The sequence below is a fragment of the Macaca nemestrina genome, chromosome X (assembly GCF_043159975.1).
Source record: "Macaca nemestrina isolate mMacNem1 chromosome X, mMacNem.hap1, whole genome shotgun sequence".
Classification (NCBI taxonomy): Eukaryota; Metazoa; Chordata; class Mammalia; order Primates; family Cercopithecidae; genus Macaca; species Macaca nemestrina.
Window position 1 is genome coordinate 127,255,839 of NC_092145.1, and position 26,111 is coordinate 127,281,949.

The 26,111-nt window shown below is 33.4% G+C and overlaps 1 protein-coding gene across 12 annotated transcripts in view; it reads left to right on the forward strand.

The window, feature by feature from the left end:
• The window catches only part of LOC105490348 (dystrophin), a 2,266,916-nt gene that overhangs the window by 117,255 nt on the left and 2,123,550 nt on the right, over nucleotides 1-26,111 (forward strand). For 2 of the 12 annotated variants that reach the window (XM_071089088.1, XM_071089087.1), the window contains exon 1: nucleotides 13,022-13,387. The exons of 1 other annotated variant lie outside the window; for it this stretch is intronic. In XM_071089088.1, coding sequence (XP_070945189.1) covers nucleotides 13,357-13,387 — 31 coding nt within the window. In that variant the 5' untranslated portion in view covers nucleotides 13,022-13,356. Of the gene's footprint in view, nucleotides 1-13,021; nucleotides 13,388-26,111 lie in introns of those variants that run through there. 9 more of the 12 variants (XM_071089086.1, XM_071089085.1, XM_071089082.1 and 6 more) reach the window with 6 other exon arrangements.

Here is a 26,111-nt window from a genome sequence, read left to right on the forward strand (position 1 = left end):
ATTAATTTAGATGTTCTATGATTTACTTCTAAAACTTTTTTTGCTTTCACCATGTAAGTACATGTCTTGTTAGATTTATATTTAATTTTTGTGACATAGTAAAATATACTATATTTAAAATTTCCATGTCCATATGTTCATTATTAATTCACAGAATGCACCTGATTTTTAATAGACTTTATTTTTGGAGAAGCTTTAGGTTCACAGCAAAATTGAAAGACAGAGATTTCCCATCTACCCATTGTGCTCGCATGAGCATGGCCTCTCCCATTATTAATAACTCTCACCAGAGTGGTACATTCGTTACAATAAATGAACCTACATCAACACATCATTATAATTCAGATCCATAGGTTCCATTAGAGTTTACTCTTGTTGTTGTGTTTTCTATGTGTTTGGACAAATTTATAGTGACGTGTATCTACTATGATAGTATCATACAGAGTAGTTTCACTGACCTAAAATATTTGTGCTCTGCCTAGTCATGCCTCCCTGCCAACTAACCCCTGGCAATCACTGATATTTTTACTATCTTCATAATGTTACCTTTCCTGGATGTCATATAGTTGGAATCCTATAGTATATAGAAGCATTTTCAGATTGGCTTCCTTCAGTTAGAAATAGGCATTTAAGTTTCCTTAGTGTATTTTCATGTCTTGATAGCTCATTTCTTTTTAGCATCTATAGTCTGAATGTACCAGTTTATTTATCCATTCACCTACTGAAGAACATCTTGTTTCCAAGTTCAGGCAATTATGAATAAAACTGCTATAAACATCCATCTGCAGGTTTTTGTGTGGACATAAGTTTTCAGCTCATTTGGGTAAATACCAAAGAGTTTAATTACTTGATCATGTAGCAAGAGTATGTTTAGTTTTGTAAAAAATCCTCAAACTGATTTTCAGTGGTTCTACAAGTTTACATTCTCACAAGCAATGAACAAGAGTTCCTATTACTCCGTATGTTCACCAGCACTGGGTGGTGTCAGTGTTCTGAGTTTTGGCCATTCTAAGAGGTATGTAGTAGCATCACATTGTTGTTTTAATTTGCAATTTTCTGATGACATATGATGTGGAGCATCTTTTCATATGCCTGTTTCCCATCTGTATATCTTCTTTGGTGAGTTATCTGTTAAGGTATTTTGCCCATTTTTAAAATAGAGTAGTTTGTTTTCTTATTGTTGATTTTTAATAGTTCTTTGCATATTTTGGATAACAGTCCTTTAACTGATATGTCTTTTGCAAGTATTCTCTCCTATTCTGTGGCTTGTCTTTACATTCTTTTGACAATGTCTTTTGCAGTGTAGAATTTTTTAATATTAATGGAGTCCTGCTTATCAATTATTTCTTGCATAGGTCATGTCTTTGGTGTTATATCTAAAAAGTCATCACCAGACCCATATCGATTTTCTCCTATGTTATCTTCTGTGGGTTTTATACTTTTGCATTTTACGTTTAAGTTTCTGATCCATTTTGAGTTAATGTTTGTGAAAAGTATAAAGTCTGTGTCTAGATTCACGGTTTTGCATGTGGCTGCCTAGTTGTTCCAGCACCATTTATTGAAAAGGTTGTCTTTGCTCCATTATCAAACATCAGTCAGTTGACTATATTTACGTGGGTTTATTCCTGGGTTCTCTATTCTTTTCCATTGATCTATTCTTTTGCCAATAAGACACTGTCTTGGTTACTGAAGTCTTGAAGTAGAGCAGTCTCAATCCTCTGACTTTGTGCTTGTCCTTCAATATTGTTTTTATTTGTTTGTTTGTTTGTTTGAGATGGAGTCTCTCTCTGTCACCCAGGCTGGAGTGCAATGGCATAATCTCGGCTCATTGCAATCTCCGCCTCCTGGGTTCAAGCAATTCTCTCATTTCAGTCTCCCAAGTAGCTGGGATTACAGGCACGTGCCACCACTCCCAGGTAATTTTTGTATTTTTAGTACAGACGGGGCTTCACCATGTTGGCCAAGCTGGTCTCATACTCCTGACCTCAAGTGATCTGCCCGCCTCAGCCTCCTAAAGTGCTGGGATTACAGGTGTGAGCCACCACATCCAGCCCTTCAATATTGTTTTGGCTATTCAAGATTTCTTGCCTTTCCATATCATTTTTAGAATCTCTTTGTTAATATCTGCAAAATAACGACTGAGATTTTGATTGGGATTGCATTGCATTGAGTCTATAGATCAATTTGAGAGTAACCGACATATTAACAATATTGAACCTTCCTATCCATGAATATGGATTATCTTCTGTGATTTCTTTCATCAGAGGGTTGCAGTTTTCCTCATATAGATATAGTATGTATCTTGCTAGTTTTAGATCTAAGTATTTAATTTGTGGGGATGCTAATGTAAATGGTTACAATCAATTTTTGTTTATCTTGCATCCTGCTACCTTGATGAATTCACTTATTAATAATTTCTAGGAGATTATTTATAGATACCTTGGAAATTTTTTTTCATGCCATCTACATATAAGGGACAATTTTATGTTTTCCTTTCCTGTCTGTATGGATTGATTTACTTGTCTTGCCTCATTGCACTGGCTAGAACTTTTAGCAGTATGTTGAATAAGAGTGGTGAGTGTGTACATTCATGCCTTGTTCACAATATTAAGGGGAAAGCATTTAATACTTCACTATTAAGTATGAAGTTAGCTGTAGGGCTATGTAGATGTTGTTTATTAAGATAAGGAAATTCTCCTTTAGTCCTATTTCTCAGACACATTGTTTCAAGATTAGATATATTAGTTTGTCAAATGCTTTTAGTACATTTATTGATAAAATTGTGTGATTTTTCCTCTATACCTGTTAATATGGTAGATTGTAGTGACTAATTTTCAAATATCGAGCCAGATTTACATCCTGGAAATAAACCCCAAGTGATCCATTAGTACATTGCTGAATTTTATATGCTGAAATTTTATTAATAAATTTTGCATTAATATTTGTAAGGAATATGGATGTATATTTTTCTTCTTTTGTACTGTTTTTCTGGCTTGGGTAACAGGCTATTGCTGGACTCAACATATATACTCAGAATTGTTGTCTTCCCCTCCATGTTCTGGAAAAGAATGTGTAGAATTGGTGTTAATTTTTCACAAGTTTGGCATATTATTCCAATGCATTTGTAGAAGTTTGTTTTTGTAGAAGTTTTTAAATTATGAGTTATATTTCCTTAATAGTTATACTAATTGTCTAGTATATCCAAATTACTATTAAATAGTCAAACTCTAGGCTATTGAAATTACCCATTTTATTGATTTACAGTAGTTTGTGCCTTTTGAAGAATCAATCCATTTCATCTAAATTATTAAATACTTGTGCTAAGAATTGTTCATAGTAATCCCTTATTGTCTTTTTTTTTTGTATTTTCCAGGCCTGTAGTAATATTCCCTACTTCATTTCTGATACTGGTAACTTGTGTCCTCTCAATTTTTTCTTTATCACTTAGCACATTGTCAATTTTATTGACCTTTTTGAAAAAATAGCTCTTTGTTAATGAATCTTCTTTACTGTTTTCCTGCTTTTATTTTCATTAGATTTTACTCTTTATTATTTTCTTCTAGAGGTGAGAATTTTGATTATTGATTTGAGACTTTTCATCTTTTCTAGTATATGCATTTGGGAGCAGCTTTTTAAAACACAATGCTTAATTTAACCTAAATGACACTATTTTACAGTAGGCAGTACATATGGTGTTATCTTTAAAACCTGGTCTTGCTATTAGGTACCTCCCTGAGACAAGAGTCTTCAAACTTATTCAAGTTCTTCAATTAGCAGGTCAATTAAAATGTCAACTTTTCTTTTAATATACCCAAGGTATAATCTATTTGAGGGCAGGGACCTGAAGTTGTTAGCTCATATCGTTAATGTAGAAAATCTGGCCCTAATAAATGTTTCATAAATAAATATATGTTTATTCCATGGACCAGTTCCATTGTTTTAAATGACAATTTGTTACTATGGTCATCCCATAGTACCAAGGTTCATAATTTATTTTAGCATACACTTGCAAAGAGATTTGGTTTGCTCAAATCTCAAAAATTCAAACTTTATTTTAAATTTTATGATGATCTGGATCATAAGTTTCTTTATTTCCCTCTCGTGCCTGTTTCCTTTTTTCCAACTGATATCATTAAACTCCTATTATACCCAATGTACTTTTGAGAGCTAAAGTTGTCAACATAATATAAATAGCAATTAATTCTTAATATCAAGAAGTTTACAGCTGAGTAGTAAAGGTGCATTCATATTGTTAGACCCAACTACAAGTGGTAGTGAGGGGAAGCTAAAATAAAATCTTCATAAAGTAAATTTAAACAAAGCCCAGAAGAATGAGGGAGCATACAATACACAAAGGATAAAATACAAAGAAATTGCAAGTAGATATAATTTTATTCACACAACAAAATGACAAGCAATAGTGGTGAAGTAACTAAAAAGGAAGACACAACTGTTTTGATGGAGCTTGCCTTCTATCAGGTAAGAAACACCTCAAACATATACCCAATTTATTTATCACACACGCAAAAAGGGAGTAAAGCTACGTGCTCAGAAAACATGTATGGTGAATTTTTGAAATAATCTGAGATATAATAGTAGGAAAGCACATAACATAACTCAAGGAAGTTCAGAGATGTAATGTAGGGTTGAAAATGAAGGCAAGGGCTACATTGCATAGGATCTATTCATGCTTGATCATATTTTCTACAAGGTATCACACTAGTACTGAGTATCCTTCCACGACTGAAATGGTAGGGGTGAGCCTGCTTGCTAAAAATTCTTCTGTTGTGTTAGTGGCAGTGGCTCTGCTCCTTACTACCACACCCATTTTGCAATTCTCTGCCCTGTTTTTTGCCCTGGAAAGCTTGTTTCTTCATTTGTATCACCAACGCCTCTTGTGCACTAACTTTCAGGAAATTATGTAACACCAGCTGGAGATCAGAGGGAAAGGAAAAAAAAGGTTTGGATATTTGTGTTCCACTTCACATATGGCTCACTAAGGTCCTAGTAGTGTCTGTCCTTTTCTATTGTTATTCTAACATTATTCCTTCACCTTGACATATTAGGCCTGGAGGTAGAAACAAATTGCCTCTCTTGCTGCTTCCTAGGTGACTCATCATCCCTTATTTGTTCTCATCAGCCTTCCTATATGTTTATCCATAGTTCTTCCACTGAATTATTATCTGTTAAATGCTTTTGAATCTGCCACCTATATTTCCTACCAGGATCTTCACTAATACAGAATAAGAGATACAACTATTAAAACATGTTACTGATTCTCAGCTCACTAGCATCAATGCATTTACTTTCTTTGTACTCATAATACCTTTCTTACATGCAGAAATCTTTTAAAATCTTCATTAATCCCTATACATTTACCTCATAAAATGGTTGGGAATCAATCCGCAAAGTAAGGAGTCATTATTTTCACAACACAGGCAAATTAGTTTTGAGTTTTGCTTATATTTGATCTTGACTCTGTAGATAGTACTGATATGTAGTACCAAGTCTTGAAATCAAATCATTATGCAAATGTCATGGGCTTCATTGTTTATGGAAATGTGAGTTAAGATCTATTCTCACTTTTATGAGTTGTAGCTCTTTTTTTTGTCCAGTGGAAAAAAAATCTGAACGTTTAAAAATGAACTCACAAGGTTCCAGATATTCATTTACTAATTCTAATGGGAATTAAGATGGTGTCAAGTAAAATTTATTTACACACACACACACACACACACACACAAAAAAAATCTCTAAAGTATCAACCATAGGTGGAGTGGGGAACCCGGACCTTCATTCCCACCTGACAATAAGGCAGCACATTTCTACCTCTATCTTCCACCAGAATAGTCAGAAGGGGACTAGCTAAAATAGATTTAAATAAGATCCAGAGTCTGATAATGTAATATCCCAAATGCCAAAAAAGAAAATCTCAACTGTAATGAAAAAAGATAGTAGTCACTTATACTGACATGACAAAGATGGCGGAATTATCTCGCAAGGATATTAAAGTAGCCATCCTGAAAATTGTTGAGTAAGCTATTTAAAACATTTTGCGACAAATAAAAAAATGGGAAAAGTCAGAAAGAAATAGAAGGCATAGAACAACATGGTATTTTAGAGCTAAAAATATCATAATCAAACAAAAATGTTCAATAAATGGTGTCAACAGTAGAATGGAGGTGAGGAGACAGGGGAAATCTGTGTGCAGAAAGATAGGACAATAGAAATTACACAGTCTTAATAAGAAGAAAAATAAAGTGATTTTTAAAATAAAAATATTCTCAGTATCCTGTGGGATTATAATAAAAGATCTATGGTTTATGCCATCAGAGTTTCAAAAAGGGAGGGTATTGCTGAACAAGTACTCAAGCACATAACGATCAAAAAATACCAAATTTTTACAAAATTTAAAATACAAAACCCTACAGATTGAAGGAGCTGAGTAAGCAGGATAAACCCAAGGAAACTCATGCTTAGACGCATCATAGTCAAATGTCTGAAAACTAGTTATATAAAAAAAAAAAAAAAGTCTTAAAAACAGTGAAAGAGAAAAGACACTTTATAGGCAAAAAAGTTCAAATGACAGAGGATTTTTTATGTGAAACCATGAAAGCCAGAAGGAAGAAGTATGACATTTTTCAAGTGATGAAAGGAAAGAACTGTCAACTTCCAGAAAAAGAAGAGGAGGCAACACTTCCAAATGTACTTTATGAAGAATAAGTATTTTGACAATAAAATCAGGTAAGCACAGCAGAAAAGTCAACAAATTACAGACCAATAAAACTCATGGATATAGAGACAAAAAGTCCTTAACAAATTTTTACACATTATATTAAGAAGCTAAAGAAGAATGATCACTTGATCATATCAACTGATGGAGGGGAAAAAATGTTTGACAAAATTCAATACCCCATTTATGATAAAAGCTCTCAGAAAACTAACAATGGAGGAGAATGTCCTTAACTTGGAAAATAATAACTACAAAAATCTTATAGCTAACACTGTAATAACGATGAAAGAATTTATACCTTTCTTCCTAATATTAGGATTAAGGCAAAGATGGTTGCTTTTAGCCCTACTATTATTCATAGTATTGGAAGTTTTAGCCTGTGCAAAAATGCAAGAAAAGTAGATAAAAGCATACAAATCAGGAAGGAAAAGTCATACTGTCTCTATTTGCAGTTGTTGTGATTATCTATGTAAAATCCCAGGTATTCTACAAAGTTACTCTTAGAAATGATGAGTTTGTTAAGGTGTTAGGCTACAAGATCAACTTATAAAAGTCAATTGCTAATCAATGAATATGAAGTTTCATTTATATAAGATGAATAAGTTCTAGAGATCTGCTGTACAACATTGTGTCTATATGTAACAACACAGCATTATAATGTAAAAATCTATTCATTGGATAGATCTCATATTAAATCTTCTTATCACAGTAAAATAATTATTAAAAGTTAATTGTATTTTTGTATACAAGCAGTGAACTACTGAAACCCAAAATTTTTCACATAATATCTTGCAGTCAGTCACTCCAAAACAATGAAATACTTATGAATCTAATGAAACACTTACAAGATCTATATACTACAAACTAAAAAGCTAAGGAAATAATTCAAAGACTTAAATAAACAGAGATATATACTGTATTAATGGAATTGGAGGATATAACATAGTAAATACATCGATTCCTCCAAAATTAATCTATAGTTTGAATGCAATTCCTATCAAAACATCAGTAAAACATTTTTGTCTATTTGGACATCCTCCAAATTGCTTGAATTCTATTTGTCTTATTTTTTCTGGTCCTAGTGCCTATAAACTATCCCATAAACTAACATGTTTTCCCATTGGACTTAACTAAAGAGATTTTTTAAAAACACCTAAGAAATATATGCCTTATAATATGGGTAACATTTCAACCAATGTGGATCACTGTGGAAAAAGGAAGTAGAAATGATCCAGAATTTTTCCCTAATCAATAAATTTGTGAATTTTTATACAAGTATATTACCTAATAGGCCTGTTTCTTTTTAAATTATTTGTCCTGTGAAGCTGCATTAATCATAATGCTTGGAATTATGTTAAATAATCAAACAAGTTGGGAAAATAGCCTTGCACTTCCAAAGTAATATAAAATAATGTCTTTAGGTTTCCAATTATTTAAGAATTAACTCTGTGTTCACTTTTAGGTTTACCATATTCAGTTCTTTCTAATTAATACGCCATCTATTTAATAACACGAGGATGACTGGTTAATGTTGGAATATAATCATGGGCCAGTCTTTATTTTACAACGTGGACCATCTAAGTGTAGGCAAAAAAAAGTAATTTAAAAAATGTGTATGAGTTCAATGTAATAAAAATTATGCTTTACATTTTTGAAAAATGTATGTCTAATTAATTCATCTGTAAACAATTGTAATGTTATTAAAATTTTTAAAATGTAATTTCAACTTTCATTTTGAAGTGAGGTACATGTTCAGGAGTTTGTTACAAGGGCATATTGTGTGATGTGGAAGTTTGGGGTACTGATGATCCAGTCACCCAGGTAGTGAGCATTGTACCCAATAGGTAGTTTTTCAGCCCACACTCCCTTCCATCCGTTCCCCCTCTAGTAGTCCCCAGTATCGATTGTTCCCATCCTTATGTCCACTGTGTATTAAATGTTTTGCTCCCATTTATAAGTGAGAACACACAATATTTTGTTTTCTGTTCCTGTGTTAATTTGCTTAGGATAATGGCCTCCAGCTGCATTCATCTTGCTGCAAAGGACATGATTGCATTCTTTTTTATGACCGTGCAGCTAACCAAGGAGGTGAAAGAACTATACAAGAACTACAAAACACTGCTGAAAGAAATCAGAGACAACACAAATAAATGCAAAAACATTTCATGTTCTTGGATTGGAAGAATAAATATTGTTAAAATGGCCATACTGCCCAAAGCAATTTACAGATTCAATGCTAATCTTATCAAACTACCAACGTCATTTTTCATTTTTCATTTTCATTAGAAAAAAATATCCCAAATTTGTATGGAGCCAAAAGAGCCCATACAACCAAAGCAATCTTAAGCTAAAATAGTGAAGCAAGAGGCATCCTACTACCTGACTTCAAACTATACTATAAGCCTACAGTAACCAAAACAGCATGGTACTGGTACAAAAACAGACCATAGACCAATGGAACAGAATGGAGAACCCAGAAATAAAGCCACACACTTATAACTGTTTTGTTGACAAAGTCAACAAAAGTAAGCAATGGGGAAAGGACTTCCTATTCAACAAATGGTACTGGAAAAACTGACTGGCCATGTGCAGAAGATTGAAACTGGACCACTACTTTTCATTATATCCAAAAATCAACTGACGATGGATTAAAGGTTTAAATGTAAGACCTCATACTGTAAAAAAAATCCTAGAAGAAAACCTGGGAAGTACCCTTTTTTACATTGGTCTTGGCAAAGAATTTATGACTAAGTCCCCAAAAGCCATTGCAACAAAAACAAAAATTGACAAGTGGGACTTGACTAAGCCAAAGAGCTTCTGCAAAGCAAAAGAAACTATCAACAAAGTAAATAGACAAAGATGGGAGAAAATATTTACAAAATATGCATCTGACAAAGGCCTAGTTTCCAGAATCTATAAGAAACTTACATCTACAAACAAAAAACAAATACATTCATTAAAAATGGACAAAGTTTATGAACAGACACTTTTTTCTTTGAGACAGGATCTTGCTCTTAGTCGAGGCTGAAGTGCAGTGGCACTCCATCTCTTAAAAAAATGAAAGTTTCCCTCCCCATGATAGGCCCCGGTGTGTGATGTCCCCCTGGAGGGATTGCATTGGGAGTTATACCTGATGTAAATGACGAGTTGATGGGTGCTGACGAGTTGATGGGTGCAGCACACCAACATGGCACAAGTATACATATGTAACAAACCTGCACGTTATGCACATGTACCCTAGAACTTAAAGTATAATAATAATAAAAAAATTTAAAAAAAAAGAAAGTTTCTTAAAAAGCAAAACAGGAAAAGAACTAGTTTTGGAAACTCTGCTGTTTTCCTTTTTTTGTGCAATCACATGCATAACAGACAGTAGTGCCATTAAATTAGAAATATGAATATATCTAATCACGATACAAAGCACTGTGTAAAAAAGCTGAATATGATGAAATAAATTAAAGATAACCTAAATATTGGACATACATACTATGTTAATGAATTCAAGGAATCAATATGGTAAAAACATCAATTCTTCCAAAATTGATTCATAATTTTAATACAATTCCTATCAAAATTCTACCTGAAAGATATTCTATAGATAGATCTGTACATCTATTTGTAGATAACCTTATTCTATAATTTATGTGGTAAATTATAACCACACTCTTAGGCATTAATCTAGAGAAATGAAAAATTAAAAACTACATGATTGTTTTGCAGCTTTTTTGTAGTGGCCAAACCCTGGAAACAATGAAAATATCCCACAGTATGTGAATAGTTAAAGTAACCATAGAACATCCATGCCATGAACTACTACTCAGCAATAAAAGGAAATAAGCTCTCAATGACAACTTAAATGGATCTCAAGTATATAATGCCAAAACTCAATCTCAAAAGGTTACATTTCGAATCATTGCATTTATCTAATATTCTTAAAATGACAAAATTATAGTGATGGAGAACAAATTGATTGGTGCCAGGCTTTAGGGACGTTTAGGGAGGGTGACTGGTGTGACTATAAAGGGGTAGCATGAGGCATATCTCTGTGGTGATGAAACAGGTGTTTATTTGTTGAAGTTGAGGTTACACAAATCTGTGATGAAATAGAAATATGTATATACATATCAATGTCAGTTTCCTGGTTTTGATATTGAATTGTAGTTATTGTAGGATGTTGAATTGTAGTTATTGTAGTTAATCTTTGGAAGAAACTGGGTGAAGGGTACATGGGATCTCTGTATACTATCTCTGCAAATTCCTGTGAGTCTATGAGTATTTGAAAATAACAAGTTAAAATAAATTTTTAAAAATTCTGTGACAGTTATTAAAAATGGAAATTTGAGCAAGTTATTTTATTATGGGTCTAATAAGACCTACGAGATATAGTTATTCTGAGGACTAAAGGAGAAAGATAAGTGATTACGGGACATAAGAAAGTACTGTGGTGACACAGTCTGAACTGGAATTCATTATGTTTGGTCTAAATTTTATTTTACATGCCTTTCGCTTTTCCAGTTATTGTAGCATATATTTCCACCTGGATTATAAAATCTTAAGGGAAGTATATGCATTCCACACAATGCAGAAATCATTACAGGTGCCAAATAAATTCTGATTATCAACTAAGGCTGAATGGCAATTAAATGTATCTGAGGGCATTCAGATCTATTAGGATTTGGTGCTTTAGATATTACCCAGGACATATCTTTGTTACATTTAGAATCACAGTTGTTTTTAGAAACATACACTTTAGGGTTTCTCAAAGTTGACCATGCATTAGAATCACCGGTAAAACACAGAGTTCTGTGTCCTAACCCCAGAATTTCTGACTTTTGAGGTCTCGTGTCAACTTGCATTTCTCGAAAGTTCCCATGTGATATTGATGTTGGCTTGGGACTGCAAATTGTATTCATGCCTTGGCCTAAACAAGGGTTTATGTTTGTAGAAAACTCACAGTACAAGATATAAAGGGGACTTATACTCTGGGCAGTATTGTACCTCATAGCATAGAGGGACACTGATGCTAACATGTAGACTTAGAGCCAAATCAGCCCCACAACAATTGTTTTCATTTTTTTCATGTTGTTTTATGAAAATTTTGCTTATATGCATATTTAGACAACCACACAGAGGAAAGGAGGTGACCTAGGGAAAAGAATGTTTTCAATTAAAATTAAGCCTTATGTTTTATCTCATACACATTTTGCTGGGGAAAATAGCCATGTTATGACAATAATATTCTAAAACGCAAAATGTATAATTAACTATTAAGGTAAACATCACAGTCTGACTCTATAATTTTTTTTTATTTTTGTCTATTACTCATTTCAGTCGCAAGCAGTTGAATGTTTGACATAGAAAAATGAGTCTGTCACTTTAACAAATGGTACAATAAAAACACTCAAACAAAAATTTTAGTAGGGATTATTATAACTATAAAAAGAATATCTTTCTTTAAAAAATGCTACCAATGTTTTCTATCAATTTGGGGCTCGCCTGTTGCATAAAAGTAATAAGGAACAAGATGAAGAAGACTTCTATTGGCAAAGAATGATTTACATGCTGAATGACATAATACAACTGCATTCACTTAATACAGAAAAAAAAGAGCCTGCATTCAGAACCATTAAATGATCATTAACTCAATGTCTAAGAAAATGGTGTTTTAAGAATTGGCAGCAGAGAAATGGAAGAAAGAATAATTTGTTAGTAAAGAAGTTTTATCATAATTCACAACTGAAATTTAGGATTTGAGAAAAATGTCTTTGCTCCATTATAAGAATATTCTTTATTTTAGCAGGAAAACATGTCCCATGAGACCTACACACACATTCTGCCTTCAGAATTCAGCTGCTGTGTTCTGCTGCTGCTTCTCTTATTCAGACTGTTGGCATCATCAATACATGACTTTTGCAATCAAAAATCTCAAGGGGAAAAAATAACTTTGGTAGGCAGTGGATACATAACAAATGCATAGATTATTCTGGGCATTTCTTTTTATTTGGTAGAGTGAAATTTTTGGTGTTGTTGAGAGGATAAAAAAGGCATTTAAAAGTCAATTTTAAATCGGGATTTTCTGCTCTGTTATAAATTCACATGAAAGTTACAGAAAATATTGTTATGGTTTTGTACTGAATAGTTTTTGTGTTTGGAAGGCTTTAAAAGCTAGTACTATGTCCACTGTGCTATTCTGGTTTGGATATTAATCAGAACACAGTTGAGCATTATTTGAATTCACAGAGCTTGCCATGCTGGAAGCACAACCTTATATGTAGTGACCATGGACAGTCCTATTATGGGAAACCAACTTGAGAGAGAAGGCGGGTCACTTGCTTGTGCGCAGGTCCTGGAATTTGAAATATCCAGGGGCCTCTACAGAATCCTGGCATCAGTTACTGTGTTGACTCACTCAGTGTTGGGATCACTCACTTTCCCCCTACGGGACTCAGATCTTAGAGGCAATTACCTTCAGAGAAAAATGAATAGGAAAAACTGAAGTGTTATTTTTTTAAAGCTGCTGAAGTTTGTTGGTTTCTCATTGTTTTTAAGCCTACTGGAGCAATAAAGTTTGAAGAACCTTTACCAGGTTTTTTTAATCGCTGCCTTGATATACACTTTTCAAAATGCTTTGGTGGGAAGAAGTAGAGGACTGTTGTAAGTACAAAGTAACTAAAAATGTATTTTACTGTGGCATAATGTTTAGTTTGTGACAAACTCACTAATTAGGTAGATTGATTTTAAATTATCACAGTAGTTTGCAAAGAAGCATAAATGTTATATATACTGCATATATATATGTATTTATTCAGGAATATATATTTTTCATTGGGAAAACTTTTCAATAGAAATTGAGTTTATAAGTTTTTCTTTGCAGAAGAATTAAACACATGATTTCTTGATTAATAAGCCACTGCAGTAATAGAATATGCAGAATGTCATTTGATTATAACAGATTATTTTGATTGCTGTGAGATAGTTTGTATATCTCAGTTATTATTTTGACTAGTTGATACTTCTGTATTTAGTAACAGTTACATAAAGGTTACTGACCTGATATATATTCTCAATTGAACTAACTACTGTATAGGAACTACATGGAGGCCTAAAAGTTAGGAGAAGTTTCTCTGACATATGGAGAAAATAAAGAATAAAATGAGTTGGGATGGAAAATTGAAGGATGTGAAAAGTATTGATAAAGATTTAATTGTAATGTTGCTTTCTCACATTTACTATTTCAAATGCTCTTTTCTATAGCATACCATGATGATTATTTCAAATAATGATGTGATCTATGCTATCAAATGATCAGATGATCTCTTGGGAAAACAACATACAAACTTGAGGAACTCCTAATTATGTTTAGTAGTAAACTATATTTAGTAGATGTTTCAAGTCTATCATGAGCTAGCTTTTCAGTTCAATTTTTTAGTTTGTCTTCCATATAGAAATGCAACTATTTTGTTTATTTTTAAGAAAGTCATGATGACTATTGAAGGATTTAAAAATGGACTGTGGCACAACAGTAAAAATAATATATGATAAGGACTGTGTGTCCCAAAAAGATGGGAGTTTATCTCTTCCCCACCTATCTTTGACTTGTGGAGTATAGTTATTCTAAAATAGATATGAGAGCGATGCCTATAATTAAGAATGAAAAAATAAGTCTCTCCAAATAAGTAATGCTCCACAACTACTAAAAAAAAAAAAAAAAAAAAAAAAAAAAAGGCAGACGTTTTACCACTGTGAAAAATTTGTGGAAATAAGTTAACATTGTCCATGTATTGAGTCACATTAAAAGCTACCAGATTTTATAATACAACATTTAGTTACATTGTTTGCTTGCTTCATAAATTTCTTTTGGTGAGTATCATTATTGCTTTTAGATTGAAAAACTATTATATTTACTATCATTACAAAAATATGCATGGCATATATCTGTTGTTTGCAATATACACATATACACATATTTTTATTTATCATTTTTATTTCTTTGATATATGTAATATAAATACTATCAAAATTGCTAGTGATTTTATATATATATATATATTCTATATAATTAACCACATATACCAGTATATAGAGCAATTTTGAAAGAATATATGCAATTCTGCTGGAATGAAGCAAGGTAAACCTATCCTCTGCTTTGTCGTAGATAGTTGAAAAACTTTCAGTTCTTCGAATGTGAAGGAAGGTAATCTTTTTGGAACATGTCCTGTACGATTTTTTCACACTGCATTTAAAAAATCATCAAGTAATGCCTATGCAACATGACAATGAGTTTGTTAAGGAAAATGGAGATATACTCAGGGCTATATTATACATTAAATTTTGTTGCTTGACAATATACTACTATTTGGATGTCTGACATTTGAATCTGGTTTGTAAATTCGCCTTAGTTTGAAAAACTTACAAAAGTACATTTTGTTTTTTAAACAGAATAGTTACTCTGTAAAAGAGATCACTGTATTGTCAAACACATTGTATTGTTTACTTTTAGAATTACTCAAATAATGCATTGTAAAGAATTATTCAAATAGTGTATGGCAAATAGATATTTCATTTGAATATATTTAAATGATGTAAGTCATCTTGAGGTCTAACAAAATCGTCTTTTAGAATTTCATTTGCAGAATCTTTTAAAGACATCTTAACTATGAAAAAGAGATCGCTGATCTAAATTGATGATATACTGTTAATACAAAGTTTTGGTGTATCTTACATGGCATAACATTATGAAAAATACAACAGAGTATGTCATATAGATGTTATTCTAAACTTTAAAAAAGACTACAAAGTGTTTTATGCATAATTACATTATTTAAGGGGAAATAGGTGTTGGTTGACACTTCTAGCTAGACAGTACTGAATTGCAAATTCATCATTTGGGCAGAGATATTAATACAGCTTCCTCTTTATTCCTATAGCATTCATTTGAAATCCCTGTACTCCACGTCATTTGCTATATATGAAACAAATTGTCAAGTTTTTAACCACTTGTGTAGTTTAATAAAAGAGATTAAAATCATTGCCTTGGAAACATCAGGTGTTTTTCAAAATTCTATTTTATTATCTTTCATCAAAATTTTATCTCAAGAGTAAAACAAACTGATTTCCCAAACTTTCCTTCTCCTTCCACTTTCTATTGTAATATTTTCCTAACTTATTAAAAATGATTTATCATACTCTTTCATCAATTTATTCTTTATTTCATCACACATATGAGAAATACAATATTTTGGTATGCGTATATATGTTTATATATACGCACATTGATATGCATTCAAATCACAGGGTATTAAGTTTCCTAAGAGGGTCTAATTAGAAATTAACCTTTAAAGATAATTTTCTGTTCATTTTTCTAAATTTTCTATTTTAAACACACATCAGTTTTTAAGGAATTGACAAATGAGACTAATGTACGTTCCCTGTCTCACAACACAGAACAAACCTGGAAGAAAGGATTTATGGGGCCTGAGGTTATACAATTGGGGGTGCTATTTTAAGAAAAATCATACAAAATTAGATACAGCCTTGGGAGGGGCCCCTCATGTAAGTAAGTCTTTAATAGTTTCTTGGGAAATCACCTCTGTATGAAGAGAAGTGTTGAGATTTAATCTTTTCCCAGTTACATTTTAAAATAAAATTGATGCTAGTTATATTTCTTTAGAGCATTTATTATTTCTCAAAGACAACCTTTTATTTAATGCAGATTAGAGAGTTAAAAGAATTTATAATGGTAGGAATTTGACATTTCTGCCTTTCATTCTGAAAAGATACATTGATTAAAGTGATGTCAAACTCAGTTAATGGAGGCGGTGCAGTTATTTGAAATATACAGGGTATGTAATTTGAAGGCACGCCAAATCACAATGACAAGGAATAATGATGACCTTGGTTTATTTTTATACAGTACATTCAGGTTTTGATTGGATTCAGAGAGAGGTAATGGTTTTCTTTCTCACAAAGTCCTGCTATAGTCCTAGGAGGTTTGTGTTCTGTTATCAAGGCAGTTGGTTCATATTGGAATATTTTGTTGGGAAGGTCATGAGCTGCAATATGGGAAATAAACCTTTTATTAAATGCAACCGGGTTTCATAGCAGAATTTCATGGAAGTATTTCCCCGTGTAGAGTGTGCTCAATGCAGTATACTGATCTTCAAAAAACAAACAAACCAAGCAAATAAATACTTTGTAGTCTTCACCTTTTCCCTACTTAAAACATCTATTAGTCAGACTTCCTTGGGGTTTCATGCTATAAAATATTGACACATGTTTGGAGTTCCGAAGTTTCATTTTAATACAGATATCAAAGTTAAAATGGCAACACCATGGGATAATTTATTATTTTACCAATTTTGGACGTTTTTTCTATTTATGTCACTTATAGAATTGTCCCTAAAATCCTTGCAAAATTTCAAGCTCCCTCTACTTAATCCTAAAAGTGAGTATGTCTTCCAGAGATTCTGATATCCCCTTCGAATGGGAGAGTAACTCTGCTATTTGTGAATCACTTGTATACTAAATATAGTTCCAAGATTAACAGCTAAAATGATTTTGTTTATTTTTTCATGAGACTTATAGTACAAAAAGTTTGTTTCCCTCATATATTACAGTATATTATAGCATTCAATGTGCCTTCATAAACCAGATGGCTCCTCTAGAGATTCTGAAATACTTTAACACTCAGGGCATAGCCTTTCTCTTTCCCCATTCATGATTACTTCCTTGAATATGGCCCCCCAAAAAAGACAAAAAAAATACATTTGGCTCCAGTGTTTTAAGGGTATATAAATTTTCTCAAGCAAAATTCTGATAGGCAGCAGACAAATGAGGATGAGGAAGGGAAATGGCTCTGCTGGCTCATGCTTAAAAGTGTCCTCATATACAGGGAAACAACATACCCTGGGCCTTTCGGAGGGTAGAGGGTTGGAGGAGGGAGAGGATCAGGAAAAGCAACTAATGGGTACTAGACTTGGTACCTGAGTGGTGAAATAATCTGTACAACAAACCCCCATGACACAAGTTTATCTCTGTAACAAACCTGCACTTTTAGCCCTGAACTTAAAATTTAAAAAAAAAGAAAAAAAGTCCTCATCTCAAGACTATACAACCTCTACCTCATTCCCATTAAAAACACAAGGAGCAGTACTCCTTCTTTTATAGCTCACATCTTCTATTTAGGCTGCCATTGTAAGAGATAATTTCTATTCAACTCCGAGCTCGATCTTTATTTTAATCTGATATCACTCATTCAAAATACTTGGGAATTTCAGTAGGCAACGGAACACACAAAGCAATTTTCTGGAGGCCTACAACCTCTGAAGGTGACTTTGCGTAGTATATGTAATGATAGCCCTGAGAAAACCAATGTTCTTAGCAGTCTGGATTTGGTTTAGAAATCAATTTATTCCTGCTTTCCTTTATGATCTTTTGCTTTCTCCCTCAATGCCTCACTTTCACTCTGTCATTATGTGCCCCATTCCTCACTAATGGGAAGTGGGGGAGAATTAACAATTATCCTTTAATTGAAGTGGAGCTGTCATTTCCTTGACATGCTGATAAAATGTTGTTGCTGTTGTTGTTTGTTGTTGTTCTCAAATGACTCTTTCAGACTGTTTAACTCAGTATTTTGATTACATACAATTTTAAGAAAATAGTTGTCCATAAATTAAAAATGTTAACAAATTAATGAATTTATTTTCTCATGTCAATTTTGAAATCTATATATATAGATTTTCATATATATATATATGAAAATATATCTAAGACTAGTGAATAATGTTAATAATATCTAGGTCTAGTTACAATTTGAATAAAAGAATCTGAGGAAGAGCTTTGCCTTTATTTTTGCTTATTATTCATTTTAGTTTAGTTATTTATTTTAGTAGAAAAACGTAGTTGTGTCAATGAAGAGGAGGAACATTAAAATGCATTATTAAAGCCAATGCTTATCCATGTAATAAAATGAGAATGTAGATAGCTTAATGGGTTTTGAAGAGGATTAAGATAACTTTAAAGAAACTTCAAAAAATCAGATGCTTGAATCATGATGTTTTTAGTTTATATTTAATAAATATGAAAACTCTACATGGGCATATCAACAATGAGGAATTCACATATATATCATGAAGTCTTTTGCTAATTTATTTTCAACTTTTAAATGTTTTCTCTTCACTATCATGAAAAAATTGATTTTTAAAAAAGGTCAGCCTTAGCCGAGCACAATTACCATTATAGTGTCCCATATTATTTCCAATTATGGGCAAATAAAATGGTTACCCTTTAAATGTTTTTACCCTCTTCTTGGCTTTTGTTTTGTTTTGTTTTAAAACGTTCTCCCTTCTTCCACTCTGCTTTTGGCTAAGACTGTCATAGAATCAGGACTATAAAAGGGCATAAACATCAGTAGCTTTTTTCTCATTCCTGGCACTCATCTTTATTTGCACACAACTTGTCTCTTCCTTTATCAGATTACAGTAGCAATAGTACCTTAGCTTGAGCTAAGTGCTGACTTAAAGGGCAAGGGAATCAGTACACTATTACAAGTGCGGATTTTAGCCTTGGAAGCTGTGTGAGGAAAAATTAAAGAAATAAGAAAGAAAAATTACAAAATTAGAACGACCCAAGTATTTTCATCAAAGGCAAATTGAGTAATTCCTTTTTATGTTGGTGCTTAAGAAGGATGTATTAGAAATAAATTGGTGACTAAGTGAACAAAATATTAACAAACTAGTTGAGTAAGTGAAAAAATAATAATCTGCAAAAATGATGAATCCCAATGACTCACATATTGCAAAATAGGAAGCAAAAGGGGAATTTAGACTTTAAAGAGCGTAATCAGACGCAAGCAATGTTGGCTTGGTGGTGGTTAACTAAAAACGCTTACGGGAAGCTCAGACAGCTGGGGAATCCTGATTTAGTAGACGCTGAAGGGCAGGGCATGAGCCATGTGAACAGCTGCTGAAGAGCTAGAGGATTCCTTTGGATTAGGTGTACACACCCCACCTCTAATGGGCTGTCAGAGAGCACCAAGTTTTATCACAGAGGTTCACTTTGCTCAAGTCTATGGCTTTTGCAGTGTTTTGCCTTAAATGTCTGAAAATGGATTGGCTCTCAAATCCACAAATAAAAGTATCAAAATAAGTGACTCTAAAATTTGTATTGTGTGGTTTTGGGCAACCCCAGTTTAAAGAAGGGACTTACAGCTGTTGATTTGTTATCCATTTATTGATTCATTTGTCCATGCAACAAATATACATATAGAGTGCCAATTTTCTGCCAGGTACTGTGTTATGCTCTGGAGATAGTATTCTAAGCAAGTGAACTCAAAGAGAGACTAGCATTTCAAGGAAGATGTGCTTATTAAATACACACACACAAAATACTTGCATTGGGGATAAGGGCTATACAATAAAACACACATTGTAATAAGAATGTGTAATAGGGAGGGTTAGACCAGTCTTTGAAATTGGAGAAATATTTCTGAGAAAAAAACATATATTCAAAGCAAGGCAAAGAAGAATGAGGTTAGAGTATAGTTGTACAAAAGAAAAGAGGGAGCAAAAATATCCCTGACAGAGGGAGCAATGTTTCTGAATGTGGAAAATGGTATGGATAAAGATCTAAAAGAACAGCTTTACTAGAGTATAGTGAGTGCAGAAAAGTGTGGAACAAGCTTGCATCTGAATGTCAGACTGGGGTCCAATGGTCCAATCATTCAGAGCCTTGAAGGTTATAGAAATTATTTTTCTCTTTTTTTTTTTTTTTGAGATGGAGTCTCGCTCTGTCGCCCAGGCTGGAGTGCAGTGGCAGGATCTCAGCTCACTGCAAGCTCCGCCTCCCGGGTTTCCGCCATTCTCCTGCCTCAGCCTCCCGAGTAGCTGGGACTACAGGCGCCCGCCACCTCGCCAGTCTAGTTTTTTTTTTGTAATTTTTTTTTTTTTTTTTTTTTTTTTTTTTTTTTTTAGTAGGGACGGGGTTTCACCGTGTTAGCCAGGATGGTCTCGATCTCCTGACCTCGTGATCCACCCGTCTCGGCCTCCCAAAGTGCTGGGATATTTTTCTCTTTATAGTAAGATCAATGGACAGCCTTATGGGTTTCAGGTAGAACACCAATGTAAACATATTTGTATTTTTTAAGACTATCACTCTGTTTTGTGTAAAAGAGTTTGGAAAGTGCTAAGGGTAGATGAAGGACTATCAATCTGAAGCAATCATGGTAGCTCCTCCAAGGTGCAGAAGAAGGTGATTTGGACTAGAATGGTGACAGTGGAGATGAAAGAAGTGGATCTATTCAAGATTTGTATATGAGATAGAATCAATAGGAACTAGTGTTGTATTGCATGCTGTGTGCTCCATGAAATGCACAACTGGGTGATAATGGTGCCGTTTGCAAGGAGATTGGAAGGGAAATTGGAACAATGGGAAGGATGAGGGGTGTGGATGCTAAGGTGTTTGTTTTGTTTTGTATTTTTATGTAGAGCGTGGGTATTGTGCCTAGAAATTAAGTCATTATTAGGGATTTAAATATGCAACTCATGGAGTGGATGAGACCAGCTAGAAAGATAATAGAGTGTGAAGAGGAGATGGGGAATTCAGTAAAGAAAATAAAAACACTAATAAAAAAATCAGAGAAGACACATCTAGAAAAAATGATGAAATTCTAAGGAAAATAATATTTCCATAAAGAGGCCTGTTCCTTTCAATCTCCAATTTAATGACTTTATGAATGAGGATCCCACTTTTAGCATCAGGTGTCTTGGTTTCCACAGTCTCTACCATCTATTTACCCCTAATTTCCTCCCATATTGCTATTTCTGTGAATATTACCAAAATGTTGCCTTAGTAGAAAAGCTTCAATAAATATTTAAATTGTATAATGTATTCAGCTTTTTCCTGTACTCTGCACTTCCTAAAAATACCTTCTTCGGAAACCCCATCTCAACTGACTACTGTATAATGAAATGAGCCTTCAGTGTAAAACATTTATCATAGTCTGAATTTCAATTGCTCAGTCAGAATTGTTGAGTAATATGAAAAATCATCCTTTAGAGAATACAGAATTGCATAGATATGACAAGGTAAGTTTGCACTTTATTTAATGCTATTTTAGTTGATATAGATGCTTATTGGAGAAATGTCTAAAAATTCTGGAGGACCATTAGTAAAATTGATTATCCCTATATCTGCAAAAATGGTAAAAAATACCTAGGAAACATTGACATTTCAGTTTAAATAAAGCCAGAATCATAATAAAGAGATAGAAGGCATTTGAGTAATTGAATCTAATCATGGATGAATGTAATGTACTTATCAGTTAGCTCTGGAGGAAGTAAGACTCGATAGAATAGTAATATGATATTAAGCAATTTTTTTAACATTAGGTTTTTAATTACTTATAACTCAACATTGTTGAACACCTATGTTCTCTTTGATTTTTATGAGATAGCATCTCTAAGTCAGAGAACAGACACACACATATATATGCATAAAACTATAAAATATCAAGAAATTTATAAAGCATGGTACAAATCAATCATAAATGATTAGTTATGAATAGTGCGATTATGGACATTCTCGTTGAATAATCCACTTTTATAAATAGGCATAAGAGTATGGACATACAGAAATGTGAATTAGAGAATGATTGTAAGAAGCAGTGAGTCAAAAAGAATTAATGAACCACTGATTTCTCCTACATACACAGCTATTGACAGTACCCTGTGTGTGCATAGCACTATTCTAGATTCAACTAATCTTCAATGATAGTACTATATATACCATTTAACAAGCCTGTAATAAGTGTCAGGAACTTCTCTGAGTACATCACATACATATGTGATAATTTCCATATTAACTGTAGAAGGTGGGGAATATAATCATCTAAATTTAACAGATGAATATGTAGAGGTACAGGGAGGTTAAATAATTTGCTTAAGGTAACTCAGCTGGTATGTGATAGAGGCATGATTTTAATGGTGGCAGGATGACAGTAGGATTAAAGATTCTTTTTTTTTTTTTTTTGAGACGGAGTCTCACGCTGTTGCCCAGGCTGGAGTGCAGTGGCGCGATCTCGGCTCACTGCAAGCTCCGCCTCCCGGGTTCACGCCATTCTCCTGCCTCAGCCTCCCGAGTAGCTGGGACTACAGGCGCCCGCCACCGCGCCCGGCTAATTTTTTGTTTTTTTTTGTATTTTTAGTAGAGACGGGGTTTCACTGTGGTCTCGATCTCCTGACCTTGTGATCCGCCCGCCTCGGCCTCCCAAAGTGCTGGGATTACAGGCTTGAGCCACCGCGCCCGGCTGGATTAAAGATTCTTAACCAGTCAGTTGTCACAATCTCTCAGATTTTAATAGAATTCTAAAAAGGACAGAACAAAATATAAAATGGCAGGAATCATAATATCTTCTAACAAGAACTAGACATGTTCCATTGAGGATGCTCTTTAAAAATAAAACCCATTAAAATTTTGGGTTGTTTACTCAAAGCCTATAGATATTGGCATATTATATTTTCTTAGATAAAAACTGAGATATCCTAAATAGCTCATATCCATTCTCTAGACTTGCACGGGGAGGTGTCTATGATAATATCCATAACAGTTATCTTGTTTCACAATTTTATTACTATCTCAATCTTCTTACTTTGTGAAGAAGAAAAAGATCAAAAAATAAAACTAATACAGCCCTGGTTTGTTCGTAATCATCTACAGCTAGCCATTCTTAGAGTGGTCTCACTAGTTGTTCTTTTAGATTTTATTTCAGTTATACATAGGCAACTGTGCTACATGAACAAAAATCTAACAACTGGGCTAACCTGAACATGATTTAGTATTGTAAAAAATGATTTACATAGATTAATGTGCCATACTATTTTGAATAGTACTTGGCATAAACAGTAGGTTATTTAAGTCACTATAATTACTGTTGCCCTTTTACATAAATAAGTTTTTCTTTTATCTTCATTATGTTAGTCATCCACAGTATGATATTTAGTTGTATATATTCATATAGTGTATACTATACAATTCTAGAGTGTACCAGTAACATGGACTATTAATATTATGCTACGAGGTAAATGACACCCCTGGAGTTAAGCAATGTGCACTCTGTACAATAACGTCACGTTGGCATTCTCATATATATGATTAGAAATAATACTGAGAGTTTCTCTGGCTTCATAAGCAATTTTTTTCTCATCTCATAAAGAGGTAATGAATGCACACATATCTATATATTTAAAGAGAATGTCAGAGATCGTGATGGAACAGAATTATTCAAGATGTATAAATGAGGGTGGGAGGCAAGAGGAAGTCAGAAATACTCCCCAATAATTTATTTCAAATTAAAATCCTCTTGGTTACTGGCTGGTTGCTGTGGCTCACGCCTGTAATCCCAGCACTTTGGGAGACCAAGGTGGGCAGATCACCTGAGGTCAGGAGTTCCAGACCAGCCTGGCCAACATGGTGAAACCACATCTCTACTAAAATACAAAAATTAGCCAGACGTGGAGGCATACACCTGTAATCCCAGCTATTCGGGGGGCTGTGGCAGGAGAATCGCTTGAGCCTGGGACGTGGAAGTTGCAGTGAGCGGAGATCTTGCCACTGTACTCCAGCCTCGGTGACAGAGTAAGACTCTGTCTCAAAAAAAAAAAAAAAAAAAAGTCTATTGATTATCATGTGTGTTTCCATGGTATCAATTGTTTAGTATTGTCCAATAACTGACTAGGATATAAAACTATCAGGATAATATAAATTTTAACTGTTATTTAAAATGCATCATCTTAACTGTAAGGTTATTGATCTTTGGATAAGCTATAGAAATAAACCTTAAATCAAAAATATATTTCAGGGACCCAGTAGGTTAATATGTAGCACTGTTCTTTAATATTAAATATACATTGTTTTTATAATTTTACTGCTAAAATGACACTAAGATGTGTGATTACATACAAATAAGAAATTGTTAGAATTTATTTTATTTTAATCAATGCTGATCTATTTTTCTAGTGTATGAGATTAGATGAGGTTGTATGACATACCACTTGTCTAGGAAAAAATAAAGTCTTTATGACAGTGCAGTGAATGAAGTAAATTAGCTCATTTCTTTCAATATTACTAGTGTGCATAGATCTCTCTTTTTGTCTTTCTATCTATCATACATAGACAGAGGTGCACATACATACACATTACCTGGAAATTAAGTGGTTTACATATGAAAGTTTTTGACTTTACTGATATTGTAAGATGAGTAACATGATAACTAATACAACACTGAAATACATTTTTCCATTTGAAAAGTGTAAAGAACACTACAACACGGTTGGGAAAAAAACAACTTATTATGTTCAAATGTCATTCCCAATTGTAACAAACATATAATTATTTGTTATTTATTAATTAAGAAGCTGTTAATAATAGTATTTTGATATTCAACATTAGCAGTAACTGTTGGTTTCTTTTTTGATAATTTTTTAAGAAAATTAGATTATAAATTCTGTTACAGTAAAAATATAAAAATAAAGCAAAGTATTATCTTCTTTCTATCTCTTATATGCATCAGTTGGACAAGACACTGAGATTGTCTTTTTTTTTAAATTGCACGCTTTCATTATTTTTCTATTCAAGCTTCACCCTGCTAAGTTCAAGTGAAGTAGAGAACTTCATGTCTCTAGAACCAATTAATGAAATTTCTTCTTCATCTTTCTTGAGCTTGCAGAAGGTCAATAGTGACTGTTTTCTCCCTTCTTAAAAATGTTGTTGTCTTTGCGATCTGTGCACTGTCCTCTCGTGGCTTCGCTACTACTTTGGAGGGTGTTTGTGTTCAGTCTGCATTGTAGGCTGATCCTCTCTTCTCAGCCTTTAAAAATTAGGTTTCTTTGGAATCTAGTCCAAGCATAATTCTCTTCTCATAATAATCTCTTCCTCAACCATTGCACTTATGTCCACAGCTTTATTAACACCTATATACAGATAACTAACCAAGTTATACCTCTAGCTTAGATTTCTCCAATGAATTCCAGAACTGTGATTTCAACTGCCTGGGTGGCATCTCCATTCTTTTTTTTTTTTTTTAATTTTTTTATTATTATTATACTTTAAGTTGTAGGGTACATGTGCATAACGTGCAGGTTTGTTACATATGTATACTTGTGCCATGTTGCTGTGCTGCACCCATCAACTCGTCATTTACATCAGGTATAACTCCCAATGCAATCCCTCCCCCCTCCCCCCTCCCCATGATAGGCCCCGGTGTGTGATGTTCCCCTTCCCGAGTCCAAGTGATCTCCATTCTTATGTGATAAAGTCACCTCCCTCTAAATGCCCTAAGCAGAACTTTCTCTTCACCCCACAAAACCTGCTTCCTTCTCACTGC